This window comes from Nothoprocta perdicaria, unplaced genomic scaffold (assembly GCF_003342845.1).
Source record: "Nothoprocta perdicaria isolate Ctin4 unplaced genomic scaffold, notPer1 scaffold_34, whole genome shotgun sequence".
Lineage (NCBI taxonomy): Eukaryota > Metazoa > Chordata > Aves > Tinamiformes > Tinamidae > Nothoprocta > Nothoprocta perdicaria.
In genome coordinates, this window is record NW_020455577.1 from 1749194 (window position 1) to 1770683 (window position 21490).

At 44.7% G+C, this 21490-nt stretch overlaps 2 protein-coding genes across 2 annotated transcripts in view; one reads left to right on the top strand and one right to left on the bottom strand.

Annotated features, from left to right (window-relative positions):
* The window catches only part of CDC73 (cell division cycle 73), an 84484-nt gene that overhangs the window by 42640 nt on the left and 20354 nt on the right, over positions 1–21490 (top strand). The window lies entirely within an intron of this gene.
* Positions 239–8315, bottom strand: B3GALT2 (beta-1,3-galactosyltransferase 2). The gene is made up of 2 exons (XM_026043907.1): positions 8197–8315; positions 239–4325 (listed from the first exon to the last, which is right to left on the bottom strand). Exon 2 carries the CDS (start codon positions 4190–4192, stop codon positions 2924–2926), a length of 1269 nt encoding a protein of 422 aa, XP_025899692.1. The 5' UTR covers positions 4193–4325; positions 8197–8315; the 3' UTR covers positions 239–2923.

Here is a 21490-nt window from a genome sequence, read left to right on the forward strand (position 1 = left end):
CCGTTTTAAACATTTTTTAATGCACTACTAAAGTAATTTAAACACAAGCTAGAAAACAGTAAATACATGGAAAGAATAGAAAGCTGATTTTTCATTTTCTAAACTGCATATTTCATCATACAACTTCTCCCTCCTGCGTCTGATTTTTTTGTAATGAACTGTGCATGAAGAGAGTGCTCAGATACAAAAACAAAAAAATTTAAGTAGCCATTGGCCATCTTGATAATGTTTTAAAAAATAGTTGTAGAGTGGTTTCAGGTTTCACTCGGGCATTAATACGGATCTTGAGGAAAATATAGTGGGCTCTTAAAAGGCATTAAAAATGGCTTTTTGTATTTCATCTTGCAGTCTTTGCTGGTGTGTGAACCAGCAAGAGGTTTGGTGTACTGAATTTGCATGCAAGAGAATTCTGCCAAACTCGCACAGATTAGCTCCAAAGTGGAGTACCCTAGAGGTTGTTTGGCTGCCAAACTTTATGATTCAAATGCCAAACATTTAAAGTTTACTTATTAGCCTCTTGGACTATACCCAGTAACAGTGTTTTGAACTAGCCCAAGTTGAGAAAATCCAAGTGGAGTGCATTGCATTGCAGCGTGAAGGTGCCCAAGGCAGGGAACGGGGCTCGCCTCCTCGCCAAGAGGACGAGCAGGATTCTTGGTCACCTTCACTGTGGGGAAGGCAACTGTTGGGTTTGTGCATCTCCCACACCCAAGTTCCCAATAATAATAACAATAGTAGCTGACTTTTAGTGTGCTTTGCAGTTRTCTGAAAACTGCACTGCTTTTTTTCTAAGCGTGCATACTGTCAGCTTAAGCCAGGTAGCTTTCATCTTGAGATATCAATGCCAGCCTGTGTCAACTGGTCGGAAAAGGTCAGATCTGAGTGTGAGGAAAATTAGAAATGGATTTTGAAAGGACTCTCCTAAGTCTTCTACTGCARCTTGTATCTGTGTTGTGCAAATGTCAGTAGTCACTGCTAAAAGAAAACGAATGCTCTTCCAGTCTAGTTTGATGTCCCTCTCCTGCAGATATTTTTGSACATGTTTACTTTTCTGAGAAACAGACCTTTATACTAGTTGAGGTATATGAAAATGCGCAGACATAATATACCTAAAATACAGCATGTGACAAAATCGAGTAGTGCAGGATCACCAAAAAATGACAGTGAGCAAGTTCCCATACCTATCTTCAATAAGAACTCCTAGGATCTTTYAAGAGGCTTAGTCCAGTGTGCAACAGTCTGCTCAGATGTATGAGCTCCTGCGTACAAAGGGCTTCGGAGCTGTTAAGAGCGCTCGGTAAATACCATTTGTCTTTGTATTACAAAGAAAAGATAAACTACAAAAATGCTGTGGTCTCCATAGTGTGCATAGTATGAAAATGAAGTTGTAGGAGTTGGGAGGCAAGCTAGAAAAGTCAGGCAATGTTTAACATAGCCATTTATTTCTTCCTGAGCAGCCTTTCCATAAGAAGAGAAGTCTGAAGGACCATAAATATAATCAGTTTTATTAAATCATAGAAGTACATCAAATATTTTTGTTTTTCCCCAATTAAAAAATCTCAGTCAAACAAACCTAAGCAGAGTTCCTTGATTTGCTGCTGAATCAGAGGTGGGCATTGCTAACCCGGCACTGTGAAAAACACTAATAACCTGAATCTGATGCAGTTCTGCAGTAACTTTGTTGGAAAATAAGCTTTAAAAACTTCTATTTGTTGGAAATCTGGAAACCTGTAAGCAGGTTTAACCTACTTTTTGCATCTCTATTTCCAGTGGTACATGTGGTTTCAACTTTTAAAACTGCTCCAATTTTATTTTCTGCCATATTGCTATCTGGAAATGTCAGTCTTGTGATCTGGTCCTCCCCCATCCATAAAATAAGGTGTTCAGCTAAATTTTCTGTTAGGCCTGTTTTAACTTGACTGATTCTTCCTTCTTTTCCGGAGAGAGGGAGGAGGAGGGAGAGAGAAAGGGCAAGATGACAGATTGTCTGTTCCCCCCATGCACACCCGTTGTGCAAAACGGGAAATTTCTGAGATGCTGTCAAAAGACTCGGAGCTTATTTTGCATTTCTGATCTGCCTTTGAGCTRCCTTAAAGAAATTAGTTCAGGAAACTAAAAGCAACTTCTGTGGGTTTTCATGAAGATGCCAAGATGAATGTGTAACCTGGCTCYAGAATTCAGGAACTTGTCCCATGAGTTGTTGAGAGTTAAGTAATATTTAGTCCTCTCTTTAAAGGGAATCTAGTTGAATCTGGTTAAACACCAGGTGCAGTTTACAAATGGGTGCCTGCTGAAATTTGGTGTCATTTAGCCCTATTTCCTAACCAAAATAAGCAGCTTTTCTAAAAACTGACACAGCTGTGTACAAGGGCGCAGTCTTAGTATTTTAGAGTTTGTTGGTAGTGTCTTAGTAACTGTTAATGTGACATTATCGAAAGTGGTGTACATTAAAGAAGTACACAATAATTTTAATGTGGTATTTGAACGTAAAACTGATCTGCCCTTTGTGCCTTTCCTTAATTTGTCATTTTTCTTGTAGCAGTTTTAGATCATAAAAAGAAACTATTAGACTGAGAACAGCTAGAGCAATGAATGCATTGTTTAAAAATAAAATTTTAGTGTGGAAAATATGCTCAATTATATTTTATTGGCACATAAATCAGCAATTGTACCACCAAAGTGTGCATGCTTATTATTGCACATTAACACAAAAATCCTTGAATACCATCTTTTTCTTTTTTTTTTCTCCTTGTATTTCCTGGGCAAACCTTTTGGTCATAGGTTTGTAACAGTGTTTTCAAGAACTATACTTTTAAAATTAAAAAAATAATTTTCACACTCCGTTATGTGACGGGAGGGCCGAGGAAGGGCTGTCCCGAGCAGCTCCTCYGTGTTCGCTGTCCTTGCGCTGGGCGCCGCGCTCCTAGTGCAGCCGGCGGTGGCGGTACCTGCCGGCCTTCTCCTTGGCCGCGTTGGCGCACGCGTTGTGCTTGTTCTGCTGCAAGTGGGTCCAGTATTTGATGAGTTCGCTGGGCTGGAACTGGTGGGAGGTAATTAGGTGGCTGTATTTACAGCTGGAGTAAGAAACTCGCCAGTGGTTGAAGACGAACTCGTTGGGCGGAGGCATAGGGTCGATTCGCAGCTTGGCAAGGCAGATCCCCACGTACACATCCTCCAAATGTAAACGCCTGATGCTTAAGGAGACTTTAAAGATCATCTCTGCTAAATCTCCTGAAAAAACATAACCAGTTCCCGAGCAGAACACAGGATAACGTTCGCTCGGGTACAAATCAGGTGGCATGTACCACTTGCTGTCCTTGTTCCTGTTGGGCGCGTAACCRCGCATTAAATAACCTGTGAAGTACTTCTGTCTCGGAGGAAGTTCTGGCTTCAGAAGCTTGTGTATTAAATATTCCGTATTGACAAACATGTCACTGTCTGTTTTCATAACATAGGAAACATGTGGACAGTAAGACGCAACCCAGTTCATTCCCATCAGTGTTTTAATAGTTAAATTGTAATAAGTGTCTAAATATTCTTGCTGGATGATGTCATGGTGCTGCCTGCTCTCCTCCAGGATGCTGCGCTGCACGTAGTCRCTGCCCTTGGTGCTCAGGCCCAGCAGGAACACGCGGACGATGCGGACGCCGGGCGTGAGGCTCTCGTTGCCCCACGTTTGGCGGATCGCCTGCCTGGCTTCCGCCTGGCCTGGCTCCGCCGCGATGAGCAGGATCAGGAAAGGGGTCCTCTCCTGGCACTTGTCTGGCTCGTTGATGATGTACTTAAAATGGTACAGGGCTGGGCGCCCGGTGCCTTTCTCATTGTAAATGCTCCCRTTGGCGCCGAGCGTGTTCTCCAGCCCGGTGACTCCTTGGGGCGCCAGCTCGGTGTCGTTGCCGCCGGKCAGGGCGGGAGGCCGGAGGGTCTGGGGCGCCGTGTCCCGCCAGGCGCCGCGTGCCGAGCTGGCGTTGGCCTCGGCCCGCGCTGCGCGCCAGCCGCGCACCGTGTAGGCCACGGCGCTCTCCCTGAAGCCTGCCCGGCCCGGCAGCCACTCGTGGTGGTGGAAAAGCAGAAACGTGGCGAAAAGAAAGACCAGGGAGAACAGGCCGATAAGGTGGGTGCGGAAGAGAGACCTTTTGGTATTCCAGGTCATCTTGGCGAAGCAGCAGAGCCGCCGCCGCCACTGGAGCATGTTGTAAAGATCCGGGATGGGGCGCCAGGCAGCGTCAGGCCGAGGGCTTCCGCTCTCCTCCTGGAGATGCTGCTATTCTTTGGTTTTCATTTTCCGACGTTCGCGTTGAGTGGGGCCCTGCAAGAGGCTCGCTCTGCAGAGGTGGAGGAAGGAAAGAAAAAATCAATTAAAATACTTAATTTTCCATTCTCTTCCTATAGGATATCAAATGAGAAACTAGATATAAACATACATACAAGCATTTTCCTTAAATCCACCGAAGATGTGCTTAAAGACAAGCTTATTTTATGATGAAAATCTGCTTGATTTGTTTGCTTTTAGATCAATGTGTTGCTTTCCTGGTAAGTTTTGGCTAATATTCTGGCCACCCAGGGAAAGCAGAAATCGGAATGTGATGGTGCCAGCAGGAAACCTGTGGAGCAGATATTAACAGCTGCACGTGTGCAGCCTGTGCAGTCCTTGCATGGTGCTAGAGAAGGGCTGAATGGAGAGGCCTTGGTACCAGATGGAAGCTTTATTGGCATTAATTAAAACCCATGTGACAAGCGGAGCGGGGGGACGGCTCGTGGTTAAACCCTCTCCTGCCAGGCAGCGTGTGGGGCCTCCATCCCTGTGTGACATTCGCTGGGTCCCCCGATCCCCGCTGCACCCCAAAAGCCAAGGAGAGGCTGTACCCGACATGCTTTYTGGGGACTGGGGACCTTGTAGCACCATCCTCACTTGTTTTGGCGCACAATTTGGTGGCTTTCCTCAGGKTTAAGTGCAGCTGCTGAACTGCAGCTACCCAGAGCTGTGTGGCTTTGTTGCTCATGGAGGCAACTGTAGGGAAGTGCCAAACTGGCCTCTGYTTCATTTTCTCTTGATTTTTTTTCCTTTCTTTTTTTCATATTCAAGAGTGCAGGCAATATGGCAGCTTCATGATGCTGCATATTAAAAGCTGATCACATCATCTTGTAAATGAACCTTTCACTGCACAGTAGCAATTCGTCTGTGATTTTCAATTTGCTCTCATTTATTTCTGGGCCCTGGGGTTTTGTATAGGAAAAAAGATGACAGTCTAGCAGGAGTCCCATAGAAAATACTATTTTTACTGAAAATGTRTGATTTATTAATTACTTTATCTTCTAAAACCAATATTTGGATTGATTTTTGGCCTTTAAGAAAAGCAGTGACATGTTATAAGGGATATTACGCAGATAATAATGGGATATTACGCGGGATATTGAGTTGTAGCGTATGTTTAATATTTGATCTTCCTGGAAGGAGAGGAGTAGCCTGCAGAGAGGCCCATGAGGGGCCGGTTTGGACTCCTGAGTTGAGATCCTGGGTGTCGTGGGGACGAGCGCGCGGAGGGGACAGCGCCGCGCGGTGCCGCCGCTGGGACGAGTCCCCGCTAGGAGGAGCGCACGGAGCTGCCGGCTCCTATATATAGTGTGTATGTATGTGCCTTTAACTCTTTCAGGACCCTGGCACGTAGCTGCGTGGGCTGTTCTTCAAAAATGACTTTCCTGCCTGCCAGATGTTAGGTCTGGCCACCTAAAGGGCATGGTCAGGCTTGAGCAGAGGTGCCCCAGGTTCTGTTCCTGCTGCTTTAAATCTGAGATGATGCAGATGGGGAAAAAAATAAGCTGTAAACTTGGAGGGTTTCTGTTGCCACCTGCCCCTGCCTGTGTGTGCTCAGGGAGTGGCAGCCTCAGGAGCCGGCCCACAAAATAAATCATTTCTGGTCGCTCTGCAGCGTGCGGTGAATTGTAAACGAGCCCTCAGTTATCCAGGAGGAATATTTCCGTGCGAGGAAACAGAACTGTCGCTTCAGAGGGTGTCCTAGATCTCAGGGACATTGTGTCTGGTAGCAGTTCGGGAGGAGCATTGGGCTCCCTCCCTTGCATGGGGCTGACTGCAGGGCAGCAGCCGCAATTTGCAGCAACTTGGTCATCCTCACCCTCAATTATTCCACTGAAAACTTCTGTCCCTAGATCCAAAGGCTTTAGCAAATTTGCACTGCGCTACTAATATTGAATTTTTAATGGAGATAGTGCTTTGTTCACATAGGAACATACAGAAATAGCTGCAAATGAGCCTCCCAAGCTAGGTGAATATTTGTGGGGATAGCCCTCAGGTGCAACATTGCCTTGATGCACCAAGAAGGTGTCCTCGGCATGGGGACACTTCAGGTTTCCTGTCATTCTAGTCCTGTCCCCCACCCTATAATGTAGCTTGATGACAGTAATTTCTCCCATGTTTTATTTTTCAAGGCGTGCATTTCCTAGAAAATCTGCAAGCTCAGCTTGCCCTTTGCAAAGGCAGCAGGCTGGGGAGGACCCACATCTATTACTTAGCTGCTTAAAAATATTGCCTGAAAAAACAAAAGCAGTAACTTGGTATCTCTTGGTTTCTTTGTGTTTGTATCTCTTGGATTCTTTGTGTTTCAGATTCAGAACATTTCAAAACATAGAGTGGATATTAAGTACTTGAAATACAAGAGTAGCAGTGGCTCTTTTGAACARAACATTACTTGCTAGGATGCCTTGTTAAAAATAATGGAAATGCTGTCAGTATCCATTTAGAATAGTATGATAAAAACATTATTTTGCTGCTTTGAGTTAGGATTACAATTACTGYATTTACTCAAGTATTTACGTCTTTTCATGCAAAGCTTGCGAGCAGAAACATCAACCATTAGTCATAGGTAAAACTAACTGTACCAGAAGGATCTTATGCCCTCCCCTGGTTCTGCAAGTATGTTGCTGCATGTAGCCCTGTGCTTTAAAAATCYCATTTAGGAGCTAGAGTCGTTGGTCTAGTGTGAACTGCCAAATACACCGGCTGCAAATGCCTCCTCCACTTTCATTTGTGGTCTGCGCTCTCCTCCTGCTTCTGTTCTTGTGCTCTGTGATTATAGCCTTGTAAATTGAAGCTGTTGACTGCTAATTTATACACACACATCCTGGTTCCTCCTATTCCGATTAGCTGTGTGGGCCAAGCCCTTAACGGGAGGGAGAAGCTCCAAAGGGAGCTGGAGCCGGCGTGGCCCCGTGGGCTCTTTCCACAGTTGCGGTTCTTTTACTCCTAGTTAGTATTGAGGTAAGGGAGCAGCTTTGCATCGACAGCCTAAGGATTTATTAGAGCTATTGAGAGATGCYGCAGATAAGCGCTGCCGTTCGGTGCTGTATTAAATTCCTATAGTCTCAGGTCTTAAATTACCCTGCTAACAGCAGCCTGCCGCCCTGTTTGCTTGCTCTTATCGATGAAGTATTTAGATTGGAGCGATAAGGAGACAGGAGGGACGCCGAGGCAAACACTCGTTCCGTGGCCCCAGTTCAACAGCCCCTGTTTCGGTATCACGCAGGGCGGCCGCGGTGCCGGTCCCGCACTCCCCGTCTCGAGCGGGGGCCGCTGAGGGAGGGGGACGGCCGGGGTCCCCCCCACACACACATTGGGAAATGCGGCTGCGATGGCCTCAGCAACTGTGCAGGCTCCCGCTCTTGGCCCGTGACAGGCTGACATTTCGCTCGTGCTTTTGCGGGGAGGGAGGAACAGATGTAAAAGAGATTTGGAGGTACTTCCTAGCTAATGTAATTTGACTGCGTGGTGTTTTGATGGTTCAGTGCTCTCAGTGTGTGTCACATCATGGCCATTTTGCCACTGCTTTAAGATTACTTCAGATAAGGATTAATTCTGACCTAGTTTGAGAGGATTTCCAGCTGATTTATTTTCTAAACTGAAGGGTTTTGAGTTTTTAATTTCTCTGTTAAATGCAATCATGACAGTAGCTACATTATCCCTTTAATCCGCCTTCTCAGCCCGAGCTCCAGCAGCCTGTGAGGAACATAATTAACAAGCGGAGGGAAGGGACCCTGTGCTGTGCCCTGGCACAGGGAGGAAAAAGCCGGGGGAATCCGTTCCCAACATTGATGGCCAGGCAGCCAGCAGCGAGCCCGCTCTGCAGTGGCTGCAAAGGTAACACCAAGTRAATGAATATCCCCCGCAAGGGTTCCACATACCTTCCTTGGTCAGCCCATGCATGGTGCGAGGATTAGACCCACTGAGAACAGTTTTGGCGCGCCATGGCTTCAGCAACAAGAGAGGCTATCGAACGTGTGCACATCCCCCACGGGCGCGCAGCCTGCGACCGCCGTGCCCAGCAGCATCCGCTCGCTCCATCCACGCGCTCGCTGCCGCGCCGCCTCCCTCGGCATCAGTGCCGGCCGCGGCCGGGGGCGTTGGGCGCGCGCCTCAAACCCGGGGGCGGCCGTGGCCGTCAGCGCCGGGCGCCGCTCGCAGCCGCCACCGCCGCATCCGTGCRCTCAGCGCGGCGCTGCCCGGGCCGCCGCCGGCGCTCCCCAGCATCCATCCCCAGCGCGGGGCTCCGCTCGCCTCCCGCCGCCGCATCCGTGTCCTCCCCGTCGTTTCTAGGCAGGCGCCGGAACGGCTCCGAGCGGCTGCGCCCCGGCGCCGGGCTCCGCGCGCTCCATCCCGGTGCCGCTCGGGCAGGCAGCGCTGGAAATGTGGGCTCTGACAGATGCTGCCTCCTGACAGAGCAGAATTGCACGTCACCGCCCGGCTGCRCCCCACGTGATGGTTTGCATTCATTTTGGCTCCGTCTGAAGGCAGCCAGAAAAGCTTTACGGGCTCCTGCTCCGCTTTGATAAATGATACGTAGTCAGGGGAAGCGCAGTGATAGGTGAGGAGTATGAAAATTGCATGATTATTAAATGAAGGATTGAGGGCTTTTTCAAATTGTTTTCACTTTTCCTTGACACGGTAACTTATGGTTCTCTAGGGAATTTTTAGTGCTGGATGGTCCCTTTCCGTATTCCAAAAGCTGCTCTGCAGCGCAAAGGAATTATAAGCATCTAAATGCCAGAGCTTCATTTAACCCCTTCTTTGAGTACAAACTCTTGGTGATGAAGAAAAAAATAAAAATGTGTTTCTTTGTTCCTATCTCCCTTACCWTCCTCACCCTATAAAAGCTGCTTTTTATAATTTTTAGACAATTAAGCTGCACCACACTCGTGCAGAAGCAGAGGCTGTTAGGGTGCCTTTTTGCTTTTAACAGCTTTCTGCCTCRGTAAAGGTCGAAGTCTGGTATTGCAGAATTGGGGGCACTTGGTTTCAATTATTGATRCATCTAAAATGTCTTTCTCCTGCAACAGGCATGGGCATATTRGAGGGTTTATCCTGCTGGCACTAATGAAACTTGTGTCCTTTTCATTTCTGTCCTTTCCTGCCTGACCCTCCCGTGGCGGAGCAGCTTATTGTGTGTAATGCACGTTATAAGGGAAACCTGTCAAGAGATGGTTCAGAAAAACCATAGCAGCCAAATACCCAGGTATTTGTTATTCACTGCGTTTGTCCACCCTGTTTTGAAAAACATTGACTACCTTTAGCCTTTTAGGTTGCTTTTAGCCAGAGGATAAAGAAAAAAAAAATACATCAATACATATGGTATCTCTGATTAGGTTCTGTAGTGCCCTGGAGCTGGTATTTCCCTTCYTGGGAAATAGGGCTTCCCCCGGCAGTCCCGTGTTAAATGTGTTCTACTAGTCTGATAACTTGCTAGAAACAAACAAATTTGGATCTTCTTGCCTAAATCAGCTATGCACAATGGTTTGCTCCATTAATTTAGTCCTGCTTTTAACATATAAGTTTCCTAGCCTGATGGCAATTTGCACAAATTCTGTGCTACTACTTCTGAGTGCATGAGCATATTTCTTGTATATTATAAATATAAATACTTATCAATGAAGGCTTCAATCTATTCAATTTAAAATTTTGTATTGAAAAAAAAACCTCTGTCTACTGAAGTTTCCATTCAAACCTGCAACGCTTTCTAGCCATTACCTCACCTTTACTTACACAAAGTCTTATAGTATCTTTTTCCAAATGAATACAAACGTGACAAATACTGGCCAGCAGGAACACTGGCTTGCCATACTCTGAGCTACAGGTAGAAGATGAATTGAGATACTGGTGTAGTTTTTTTACCTGTTCTAAATTACATAGATGTGAAAAAATGCAAAAGTTTTTGCATAGCAGCAGATAAATCTGCCTCTAATTTGGAATTTTAGGGCATATACTGGGGAAGCAAGTTTAAACTTCAGCAGAACATAGTAACATCCAAATGGTTTTCATCTGTTTACTTAATGCTTCATCRTACCTGATGTATCTGCAAGAGGATGTGAGATATGTAGTATGCTTAAATATTGGTTTTGGGTAAAGCTGTTAATATATTTCTGTAAAAGCTCTGTAGTAAGTGTGAAAGGCTCAGGAATTCTAAGGGTCATTTTTTCCAGATGGAATCTGTTCATAAGTAAAAAGGAACAGGCTTCAGTTCTGTTTTTTAAATTATGTGACCATATTCCCTGAGCCTAATCTTAAACCAGGCATAACTGTTGCATCTTTGTGTAAAAYTTAGAATTTTGCACTGTGAACTGAATATGGAGTTTTTAAATCTTGATGAACAGTTTCTTTTGTACATTCATTCTTTGTTTTTGAAGGTCACGCAAGTCCCCATCTTGCAGGGAAAGGAAGGAAAAGCCGTGTTGCTTTTTACCATTGCTTGACTGAAACAGCTTCGGGGAGTCAAAAAGGATTCCGTTTTCTTTTGTAGCACTTCATTTAGCCTTTCCATGTGGTCCTGTGTAGCCCTGGGTGTTTCAGGAAGGCAGAGCTTGCTTTGCTCTAGAAATGTGACCTGCAGGTTCGAGTGATGTTGCTGCGGTCACAGGTTGGAATGAGCTTTGTTTTGGCTCCCTCTTGCGCTGCAGGGTCTSTGGATTGCTTTCCCTGGGCCCAGGGAGTCCTGTGCTCTCTAATGTTACTATGGCTACATCTTAAATTAGGCACTGCAGTCCTAGTGCTTGAAATACTGCCATCTATTCAGAAGRAGGAGGAATCACCGTGCTGTGAAGATGTGTCCCTTCGCGTGCAAGGAACACCAGTAGGTTCTTGGTTTTTGGGTATGGGTATCAGCCATTAAGTAGAGGTCTGTTCTGACCACAGTCATAAATGACATGTTTCTGAAGTGAGCTTGCAATGGCAGTTTTCCCCTGTCACACAAACTGAGTGGCCACCTGAGGCCCTGAGCACGGTGCTACGCGGCAGCTCGGCGCCCCCGGGTGTGACGCCCCTTCTCGCTCTGTGGGGGGATTCTGCAAAGAAGATGGCATTTTATCATTGCAAAATGTGGCAGTATTTATTTCTGCTGTAACGTGCTGAAAACCTTGCAAGTGGCAGTTTAAATTGATCAATGGCCACACTTTCAAGGTGGATTGTTTTTACTTACGAAAATTATTTTCCTTCTGAAAAGTATACATTTGTACAAGGGGTCAGGAATGCTTGATTTTAACTTTGTGTTAAGAATTACTCTATGTCCAGTAGTGGTTCTTCTCTTGGCTTCAAAAGGTATTACCTCTCTGGTGCTTAAGTTAGAGTAGAAAAGACTTGGAGAGGTTTTGTAACTTGCTTGGCTCCTCTGTCATCACAACACTTGGTTTCTTAAGCGTTATTACAGGCATATTTGTAAGTGAATGAGAACTAGCAATCTAGAAATGACCACAAGTGTCAGTATTGCCTGCCTGATTTTCCTAAGYAGAATTTCCTTGCTGCTTAGTAACTTGCAAAACCTATGTTACACTTGCTGCCTTTTTTATAAAGGGTCAAGATTCTGCACTAAACCGTAACCATATCCAAGGTGTAAACGTGCAGCAATTTCTTTAATGTTTGAATGTCTTAAATTTAAAATGGAAATGCACCAAAGTTCCTGTAGATCAGTCACAAATGGTGAGAACACTAGAAAAGGTTTTGGTAATTTAAAATTGCATTTGTCACTCCATAAAGATTAGAAACACATTCTCTACTGTGGCCAAGTTGTGAAAGAGAGGACAGAGGGAGCTTAAGTGGCACCTTCCCAAGTCGAAGCTCTTCCGTCTGCCTTGTGTCATTGCAAGTCAACCTGTGAAACGTTTCGACGGCACATGAGGCCTCAAGGCCTAGTGGTCTCAATGTTTGGATTTTATATTAACCAAATAAATTAACTTTCGAAGTATCCAAGCAGCAATTTGGTCTGTCCTCTTGCTGCAGCTTGCAGTGAGGAACACAGGTTTGGAGTGTTGCGCCACAGCCTGCCATGAAGGGCCAAAGTCAAGTTGCTTGTGGCTGCTCTTTTTGTGTTGGATGCAAATACTGCACATGGAACTGCTGTCCAGGCACGTTTCTTTCCTTGGTGATGTATTGCTTTCCCTAGCACATCTTGTCTTCCCTGTGCTCTGACTTTTCATGTCTTTTCCATAAGCTTTGCATCCAGTTATTGCTGATCTGTAKTGTTAAATGCATTTTTTTAACTAGGGAATGGACAGGATAATTTAATTTGTGCTATGYGGTATTTTCGGTCATGTGGTTTTTTCCGCTGATGAACTGACAAGCCAGTGCCAGGAGTAATGTTTTCTGCCTGTCACAAGCATTCATTTTGTGTTGTAAAAAGAACTGTGACTTCATGAAGCTTGGATTCAGCACAGCAGGGGAGAGGAGGCCAAGCAGCAGCACAATCAAATGTTTTGAGGCTGTTTAAAGAACAGTAAAAATCAAGTTCTGTTCTTCCTTACGTAACTTTTCTTCTACACCACCTGCTTTCACTGTATGATCAGGTTCACCCTGCCCCTTCCTTCCCATTCTTGCAGAGAGCACCTTGTGTCGTGAATATCTGCCTTTCAACCAGGGTCTCCGTGTGAAATACCACAGCCAATGGGTGGGTTTGCTATGAATTTGGTTGGTAAAAGCAAATACAGAGGCATTTTGTCAGCCTCAAAAGTTCATAGTTTTGCGTAATAAGTTGAAGTTGGTGACAGAGATATTTAATTATGGTTAAATACTGTTAAACTGGTCAGCTGAACTCTCAGAGCTATTAGGGCAACAGGGGGTCCCGGAGTGAAAACCAGCACTGACTTGCTCAGTAGCTCTAGCACGTGGCTTGCTCCAGCTCTGTGCTCCCTATCCTCGTGTACAGCCAGTTTGATGGGACTTGCAAGGTTTGCAGCAGAAACCACAGGGCTTTGGTGAGCGTCTTCAATGCACACAGCATGTTTTGTCTTAGCTCAGATGAGCAAATGCTCATTACACTGAGCTGGTGCTTACGTGAGAAGCTGGGCAGGACTCTGCCTCCAGTGCTCTGAGGGGTTCTGTCCTAGTAGGGAGTTTAAGCAGTACGGATTCACAGCCAGCACAAAAAACTTGGTCTCAACATGGGGAATAAGCCCCTTTTTCAAGAGCAATTCCTCACTCATTTGATGTGTTAGGGGAATTAAAATTGCTCCAAACACTCTACATACCACCTAGCGTGATAGACTGGCTTCAGCTTGGCCAGTCATACTGGTGTGTATGTTCTATTTCTTAATATTGTTCTATATTAATGATTTCCTTGACTTGAAGTGACTTCTAGTCAATGTATATTAATGAATGACTGATTTTAATAGGTACTGAGTTTTATCGTGTGGTGTGCTTAAGTTCATTGAATAGGTTCTCTGTCATTTCAAAGTGACTTCTGCTCTTGTGGCAGAAATGGCTTGGAAGTGAATGTTCCTGTGTGTATGCTCCCGAGAGAGCAGGAATCCAACCTAGTCACGCAGAAGTGACATTGTGGGCCCTTAATTGCCAATATCTGTTGCCAGACTTTCTCTTTCCAGTTTTGCAGTTCACAGGAAACTTAAATGATGGTCTCCTGTTAGTGACTTCCAAGGAAGTAGAAACTGAATGCCAGGGAAATCATGTATTTGGTCTGAATAACTGTGTTTGTAATTCCCTCTTGGAGCAGTCTACTAGTGAGGGGGATTCTTGTTTGCTCCTATGATCCTGAAGATTTCTATCATGTAAGCTACTAAAATAGAATCACAGTCACCTGTCACAGGATTCCTGTGGTCTTCTGATACATAATTTAGGGAGATCCATAGGGCTCAGTTTCTATTTAGTCAGTTGTCAGAGAATATTGGTGCAGAACTGAAGAATTTGCATCCTCTCTAGCAGCATAACTTGCATTTCAAGGTTCCTTTTGTTGTTATTTTTTTCCCCCCTCTCTGCAGCTTAGTGGTTTCTAAGGCAAGAAGAAATACCTGACATAGCTCCCTTGCATCTTGTCCTTCTCAAGGTGTTGTATTCASCATCATTAGTGGGTTCTGTAGGCAGGTGTGTATGCGATGGGGGGGAAAAAAATACTGGGTGTATTTAAAGTGCTAATGCTAAGTACATAAAACTTGGCCTGAAAGTAGAGATTCTGTGCCTGTCTTCTAATAATCGGCATCTGCAGAGTTTCTATCAGTGATCCATTGTAAAGTAGGATAAATTTATGGGACACATCTGTCATCCTCTCTTTGAAGGGGAAAGGAAAAATCTGCCATCCTATTAAAAGACCCCCAGATCTTATGACTGTAGATGAGGGTTACACGTTGCGGAGTCTTTTAAGTCTTCTGCTCTGAAAGATTTGCATAACTAAGCATTCAGACTGCCACTAATGCTTTTTTAGTAATTTTTGGTTAATGGACTTCTGTCTTTTATCCATTTTCAAGTATTAAAGCTTACGGTTGCAGAAGAATAGAAATAGCTTCTGGGAGACTTATTTTTTTTCCCCCCTATTCAACCATGTTTTCTAGTTTTTTTTACCAAACATAAAAAGCTCTGTGATTTTATTAATTATCAGCAAGAAGCATAGTAGTGCAGAGAAGACAGCAGTGGTGAACTGCTGCTGCAGTTGTAAGCAAGCAAGCAAAGGAATTAAAATGCCTCCTCCAAGCATTTTACGTGGGAAAAGGCAGAGATGCAATAATTGGGGTAAAGGGAATTCAGCCTCTGCGAATCTAGGTCACCTCGTATGAAAGAGCTCTTTGCTGCGAGGAAATCCTTTTGCCATTTCAGCCTTCCCTGCAGTTGGTCCTGCCCAGCACTCAGTGTGCCCCTCATCTGCACRTTTGCCCTGGCCTTCCCTAGGGATGAGCGGGACCTTTTGCTGGGTCAGTCGCCCTGTCTGAGGTGGGCGAGGGGTGGGAGAGGGATGTGGGGTGGAGAACCTGCTCCCTGCAGGATCCACTCGCCCTTGATTGGGAGCCAAGTGCAGCACCAGGCCGGGGCTTGGTTTCTTCTGTTGTTGTTTGCTTTGGGCCGTTTGAACGGCTCTTACAGTGGTAGTGCCTCACCGTTAAGTTTGCCTCGTTTTCAGAGAGATTCTTTTCCTTCCAACTAGCTACTAGTCCTGTGAAAAATGGTCGGTGGCAAACTTAACATTTAAGAAGAAAAAGATATTTTTGTTGCTCCTTCAGAATATACCTACGCTAAAGAATATAATGATGTAGAAGTAAGGAAGAAAAAGATATGCTGGCRTTAGGTCCTGTGTAGTGCTGGAGTTTGGTGGATTTGCTTCTCCAAAAGGTCTTGTTGTAAGAGCAGAGGATTGAACAGAAATGCAGGAGGCTCCTGTCCTTATCACGAGTGTTTTGTGCCATGTGCAGAATTGGGGTAAAGGGAATGTTTTGTGCCATGTGCAGAAGGGCTGTGCTCTCCTTCCTCAGAAGGTGATACTGCTGTTTGGGGTTTGATGCTTTTCTTGCAAAAGTAGAGCAACACCAGAGGCAAATGAGGGAGCTGCTGGCCGAGTCTCTGAAGCTGGATGTGTTTGATGGGTGAAGCTCTCCGAAACACGGACAGAAAGTTCCAGGGTGTCATAACAGCGGAGTCTCGTTACACGGCTGTTTTGTTCTCAGCAAGCTCGTTCTTGGCATGGACAGCCTTGCTCTCTTCCAAAGTGCTGTCTGCTCCCGCTACCTTATTCCCTTTTGTTTGCTGCCACCTCAGTGCTCAGAGTTTTCAAATGAGAGGATCCTATTTTGCAGCAGACCACTGCAGGAAAATACCCTTGTTTGCTTTTTAGCCCTGTCGYTAGGCTTTTCGAACATGAAACAGTGTTTTGAAGCAACAGGCTGGATGTCAGGGTTAAAGGCGAGCTGAAGAGGCCTCCGTGCTTAAGGCCAATTTCCTTCAGATATTCTCTGAAACCCACAGGAGCCTTGTGGCCAACTGGTGTTTGCTAAAGTATGAGCAGCAGAAATAAGAGTTGCACTGAACCCCGCTAGTCTGCTGCTGACTAACACAGCTGGTACCTTAGAAGGCCAGTCCTAGTGGGAAATCGCTGCTTTAAGATGAACTTGTGTGTGTATGTATACATATTACATATGTATCTATACAGTGTGTGTATGTCTAGAGAGAGTGGGGCTATTTTGGAGCTACTAGAACCTATTGAAAATGTGCTCTGAGCCTGTTCATGTAGTCAGGGATTTGTTTTTTTGTGCAGTGGTGGATGAACACTGCATAAAAGTCATAGCAGAATAGGAAGATTCTAAAAATTTGCARGGGTTTTGTACGGCTTTTTATCCTTTCTCCATCTTTGAGCAGAATGGCCTCAGCCTGTCTGAATGAGACCTCATCAGTTGACCTTCATTTAAGATGATTGCATTTTTGCACTACAAAAAAATAGAGCTTGTGATCTTCAAAGAACAGTTGTATTATAAACCACATCATATAATGCGTAGACAGAAGCTTAGAGATAGACTATCTAGCCTATGGATTGTATATAAAATGAAAAATAAAAGTTGAGTGCTGTCATCTTAATGCTTTGAGAAAGGCTTAATTTAATCTTCACTACTAAGGAGAGAAGAATAATGGGGAATTTAGATATAACGCCAAAGGAAGCTGAAAACGAAGGCAGAAAGGCAAGGGCCGAGCGCTTTTGATTCTGAAGGGTCAGAATCTTTTCTGTATTTTAATACCTGATTTATTATAATTTTAAGTAATTTTTGGTGCTGCCATGTAAATTCATCAGCTTTTATATTCCGTATCAAGGTGCTGAGTGATATGCTAGCTCAGAAGACAAATATGAATAGCAGTTTGCATAATCTCTCTGCTATATAATATCRTAGCAGAAATATTCTTGTGTGCAGGGTAAGTGCAAAAATGTTAGAAGGCAATGGTATTTAATCATCTACTGTTTATGTGRAACTTAAGAGTCCGTGGCACATAGAACTCCAACTCCAACTTTCTTGTGCCCTATAACTTCTCTGTTGGGTGATTACAATCCTGGCTCTGCTGGATTCGTGTATGTGATTTTTTGCTAAAGTAGAATAGGTAAGACTCTAGTTCAGAGTACCTGTCAAAAGGTTGTACAGCTTGTTTTCAAAACTCAGACTTTACGAATATTAAATTAATAAATTAAAAAGCTGAACTGTGCCTTTCTATTTTCCTTTGGGTGTAAAGGTCAAGTTTTTTATTTGTTGTCTTTGGAGGGTTTTTTTACAATAGATTCTGGAATCTGTGTGGGAACCAAGAAGATTTAGAACCCTAGGAAAGAGAGGCCTTGGGGTTCAGGATGTTTCCTGGCATTCTGCTGGAGTGCTCAGAACACTTCATTTAAATTTATAAGTCTATTTGTACTGTATTCATTGCATATGATCTGTTGTAGCTTGCATTGGCCACCTGAGTTAAGTAATGGCAGAATTCAGAGTGGTTAGTGCTGATATTTTTTGTTTTGTTTGTTTTCTTGCTGTTTTGTCTTTGTGAAGCCAAACAGAAGACTCTGTTTCTTTATATTTTAATCTGAGAAGTTGGGACAGACATTAACGTTGTGCTCAGGTGGCAGCTCAGGTTGTGATGATTTTCAGAGATGCTTTTTCCTTCAGCACCATGTGTGAAGCGAGACCTTACGGGGTTTTGTTTCTGCTAAAAACAGCTGGCTTCTCTCATTCAGGGTTTTTGGTGAAATGAAAGTTTATTCCCAAGGGAACTAATGACTCTGTGTTGGGGGCAGATTATTATGGGCTGTGTTTCTGTGCTATGTTGTGCCCCCAGTGAAGTGCGAATAGGCTCTGAAGAGCCTGTGGATTCGCTTATAAGGAGCTGTAAGTTGTTCCCTTTTAGGAAAGGTATTGAACAGATTCTGCTCCAGTAACTTAAATGAGCATTTTTTTCTTAACAGTGAAAGGCGCTTTTATTTCCAAACCTTATGAAAAAATTTGTTATTAAACTTGACATAAAGTTTGAGTTGCTGTTTCCATACATTTTTACCTGCCTCATGCTGTGATTGTATATAGTGTTCAGCAGTCGGGTTTTACCTGGGCTTTCCTCATGGTGCAAGCCATGTACATAACATTTAAATGAAGACTTTGAAAAGGAGAGAAATGACTGAACTTACTTTTTTTTTGCGATGTGAAACAGATGGCTTTTGCTTAAAGTTCGCTTAACCTGTGTGATTAAAAGGAAACCTAAATCCCTCCCAGTGAAGAAGCCTGTGTTTTACCCTCACTTTGGATCTCTGTGGTGCCTGTGTGCAGGTATCTCCCTGTGGATTGCCCTGTGCCGGGCAGGCTGCGCAGGACCCTGGTGCTGGGTGCTCGTGGGCACAGGTCCTCGCGCCAGCAGCGTCTCCTTTTCCTTCCTGTGTGGCTCTCTTGGCACGCGCACAGCTTGGCTGTGAGCAGCGCAGCAGGCGCGTTGCCAGCAGGGCTCCCTGGTGTCAGATCCCAACGTGAAACTCYCCCAGGAGAGAAATGTGGAAGGAGATCTGAAGAAATGTGGAGGTAAAAATCTCATCCCCTGCGCTCCTTGATGGACTCTGCAGGTCTGTGTTGAACTGTTGCTAGCCTGTCTAGCCTGTCTCACTTGGAACAGGCCAACAAGACCATCAACGGGTGCAGTTCAGAAAGGAAAAAGCACATTTTTTTGCTACTGTTTTGCACCAATACAGGAGCACCAGGGACTCATTGTGCTGAACTCAGGAGATCATCATTTGTCAAGTGTCAAGAATTTATTAGAGACAAGGGGTTCTACGTGGCGACAAATTCCATGCATAGCAACACTAGAAGCGCAGCAAAACCAGAAACTTCTGCAGCAGGGCTGGGCAGGAGGAGCGTCTCCATGCACTGAGCTCTGCAGTCATGCACCAGCTGCGTGGGACGGTGACTGCTCCTGCCCTTCCCTGTCCCCATGTGCCACCCGCCAAGCAGCGTTTACCCCGGCTCGTTCTCACCGTCCTCTGTGCTCCCGGCACCAGTATCACAGGATCGTGGAATCGTTACGGCTGGAAAAGACCTTCAGGATCACGGAGTCCAACGTGGGATGGCCTCTCCTCGCCCGCAGCTCCGGCTTCCAGGCTTCGTTTTCCTTCTGGGCTTAGCTCCTTATCCAGTGGAATCGCGTCTGCCCTCGGCTTCGTGGCGGAGGCGGAAGCGCGGGTGACAGCAATGTCCATGTTGGCAGATAGCTGGGTCTGGCTTCATGCGACCGAGCCGCTCCTGTGGGTTGGGCTCTTGCACAGATTCACTGCTGGGGCACTGGGTGGAGGYGCAGCTTCCAGAAGGGAAGTGGCTGTAGCCTCTTGGTTGATGGCCAGGATAATTATGGTGTGAGCTGCCTTATCTCTTGGCTTGTTTATGGTTATTTCTTGTAACCATAGTAAAGCTGTAGATCCTGAAAAGGCCTCTGGTGATTCAGAATACAGCCCAAAAAAGCTCAGCCAAGAGCTTGTCGCTCCCCTCCACTGCTCGGAGCTTTGGCTCCCAAGGAATACTAATTCAGGATTTTTTCCTGATTTTAAAAATCTCTCAAGGGGATGACTTGGAAATTGCCTGTGTCTCTGTGGCCATGACCACCCATGGTAATTACGTTTCTTGTAACAGCATGTAATATATAACTATAGTACAGGTTCAAGTCAGCATGAGCTGCAACTGCTAAAGCTGGTAAGACATAGAAGMATCACACTAAAACATTAGTTCCTTTCAGCAAACAAAAGTATCTTACCAGGATGAAGTATATTTTGGGAAAAAAAAGGGCACTAGATAATTTATTAGAAAAATAGTCCAGAAAAACAGATTTTTAGTCGTGTCCTGTGTCTCGCATCTCCTTCTGCGGCCCAGCAGGGTTTGGGGAGCAGAACTGCAGCGCAGCGGGGAGCCCGGCCAAGAGCCTCGGCGTGTCGTGTTGCTCTGAGCCTCTGGGTAACGGYACATAAAACTGATGAATCGTTTGGGTTTTCTGCATAAACTTGCACACACGCTGAAGGTCTGTCTGTATTTATTTAGGCCCTTGCAGGGTTTTAAAAAATGATCTTCTCTCACAAAGCATTTCATAAGTCTTTCCAGAAGTTGCAAAGGAACCTTTTGTGAGTCTTTTAAGCCTTTTCTGGTACAAAATTACTGCTCACTGGATGCAGGTACATATGGGAACTTCCGATAGCTCCTGCTGAACAACATTCACTTTATTCTCTTGAATACCATTTCTAAGCTTATGACCAGAATATAACAATATCAGGGCTTGTTCTGCATGTGTTTAATGCTTGCACGTTAGCAGTGTGCAGTGATAGTGATGTGTTGAAGTTCACATCTCATAACTGAGTTCCTTTTCATTGTGATGAGAATAATTTATTGGGAAATGCCTAAATGTTTATTCTGGCTTTTATCCCCACCTGTTTCTCTTCTGCTTGAAATGGGTGCACTGATACTAGCACTTTGAGTTGCAGTTATATGATTGAAGTGATTTCAAGAGAAGGACTTCCCCATACTGATCTCTTGTGCATAAGGATAAGGGTGGGAGGAATTCCTGCACTCTGCAGGGAAGCCTGTTCAAGAACACTTAAAATTAGTTGTGGGGTCAAGTTTTAAGTATCCGGAGTCTCTTGGCATCTTGGTAATTGTTGCTTTCATTGACCCTTTCAGCAAGCGTGTCCAAGCACATCTGTCCCTTTGCTGGTTGTATGYGCTCCCTGTACCAGCAGTTTGGAAGCAGAGCCTCACCTTTCCAGAAAGCAGGACAGGCAAGATGGGCGTCCAGTTTTCTGTCTAGCCACTGAATTTGAATAGTCACAATTTTCCATTTCTGCAATAATTTTTTATTTAGAGTACTACTTCGAATTATKCTTCATTATCATCTTCAGTATGAGCTGCTCCTTATATTGAAAAATGTATTGAGGTTTTACTAACCCATTTTGTCTTAACCATACTCCATTTTTAGCTGTTGAAGGAGGAAGCAATGCAACCGTGGTTTCTTTTCTGTGGTRGTTGGTCTGAAGTTTTCAATAAACTATGATAATTTTTCCCTTGTTTAAATTCGTTCCCTAAAAACAGGTTTAATTCTGCTTAAATTCCTCCCTCTGTTTTCTAAATTATAAGGAAGTTGACACGAGGTAAATAGAAAAAGTGACCTTTTTATTAATATTACAAGCAATGGAAGTTAAAATTACCGTGGTACTAGCAGTTCTTGCACAGTGGT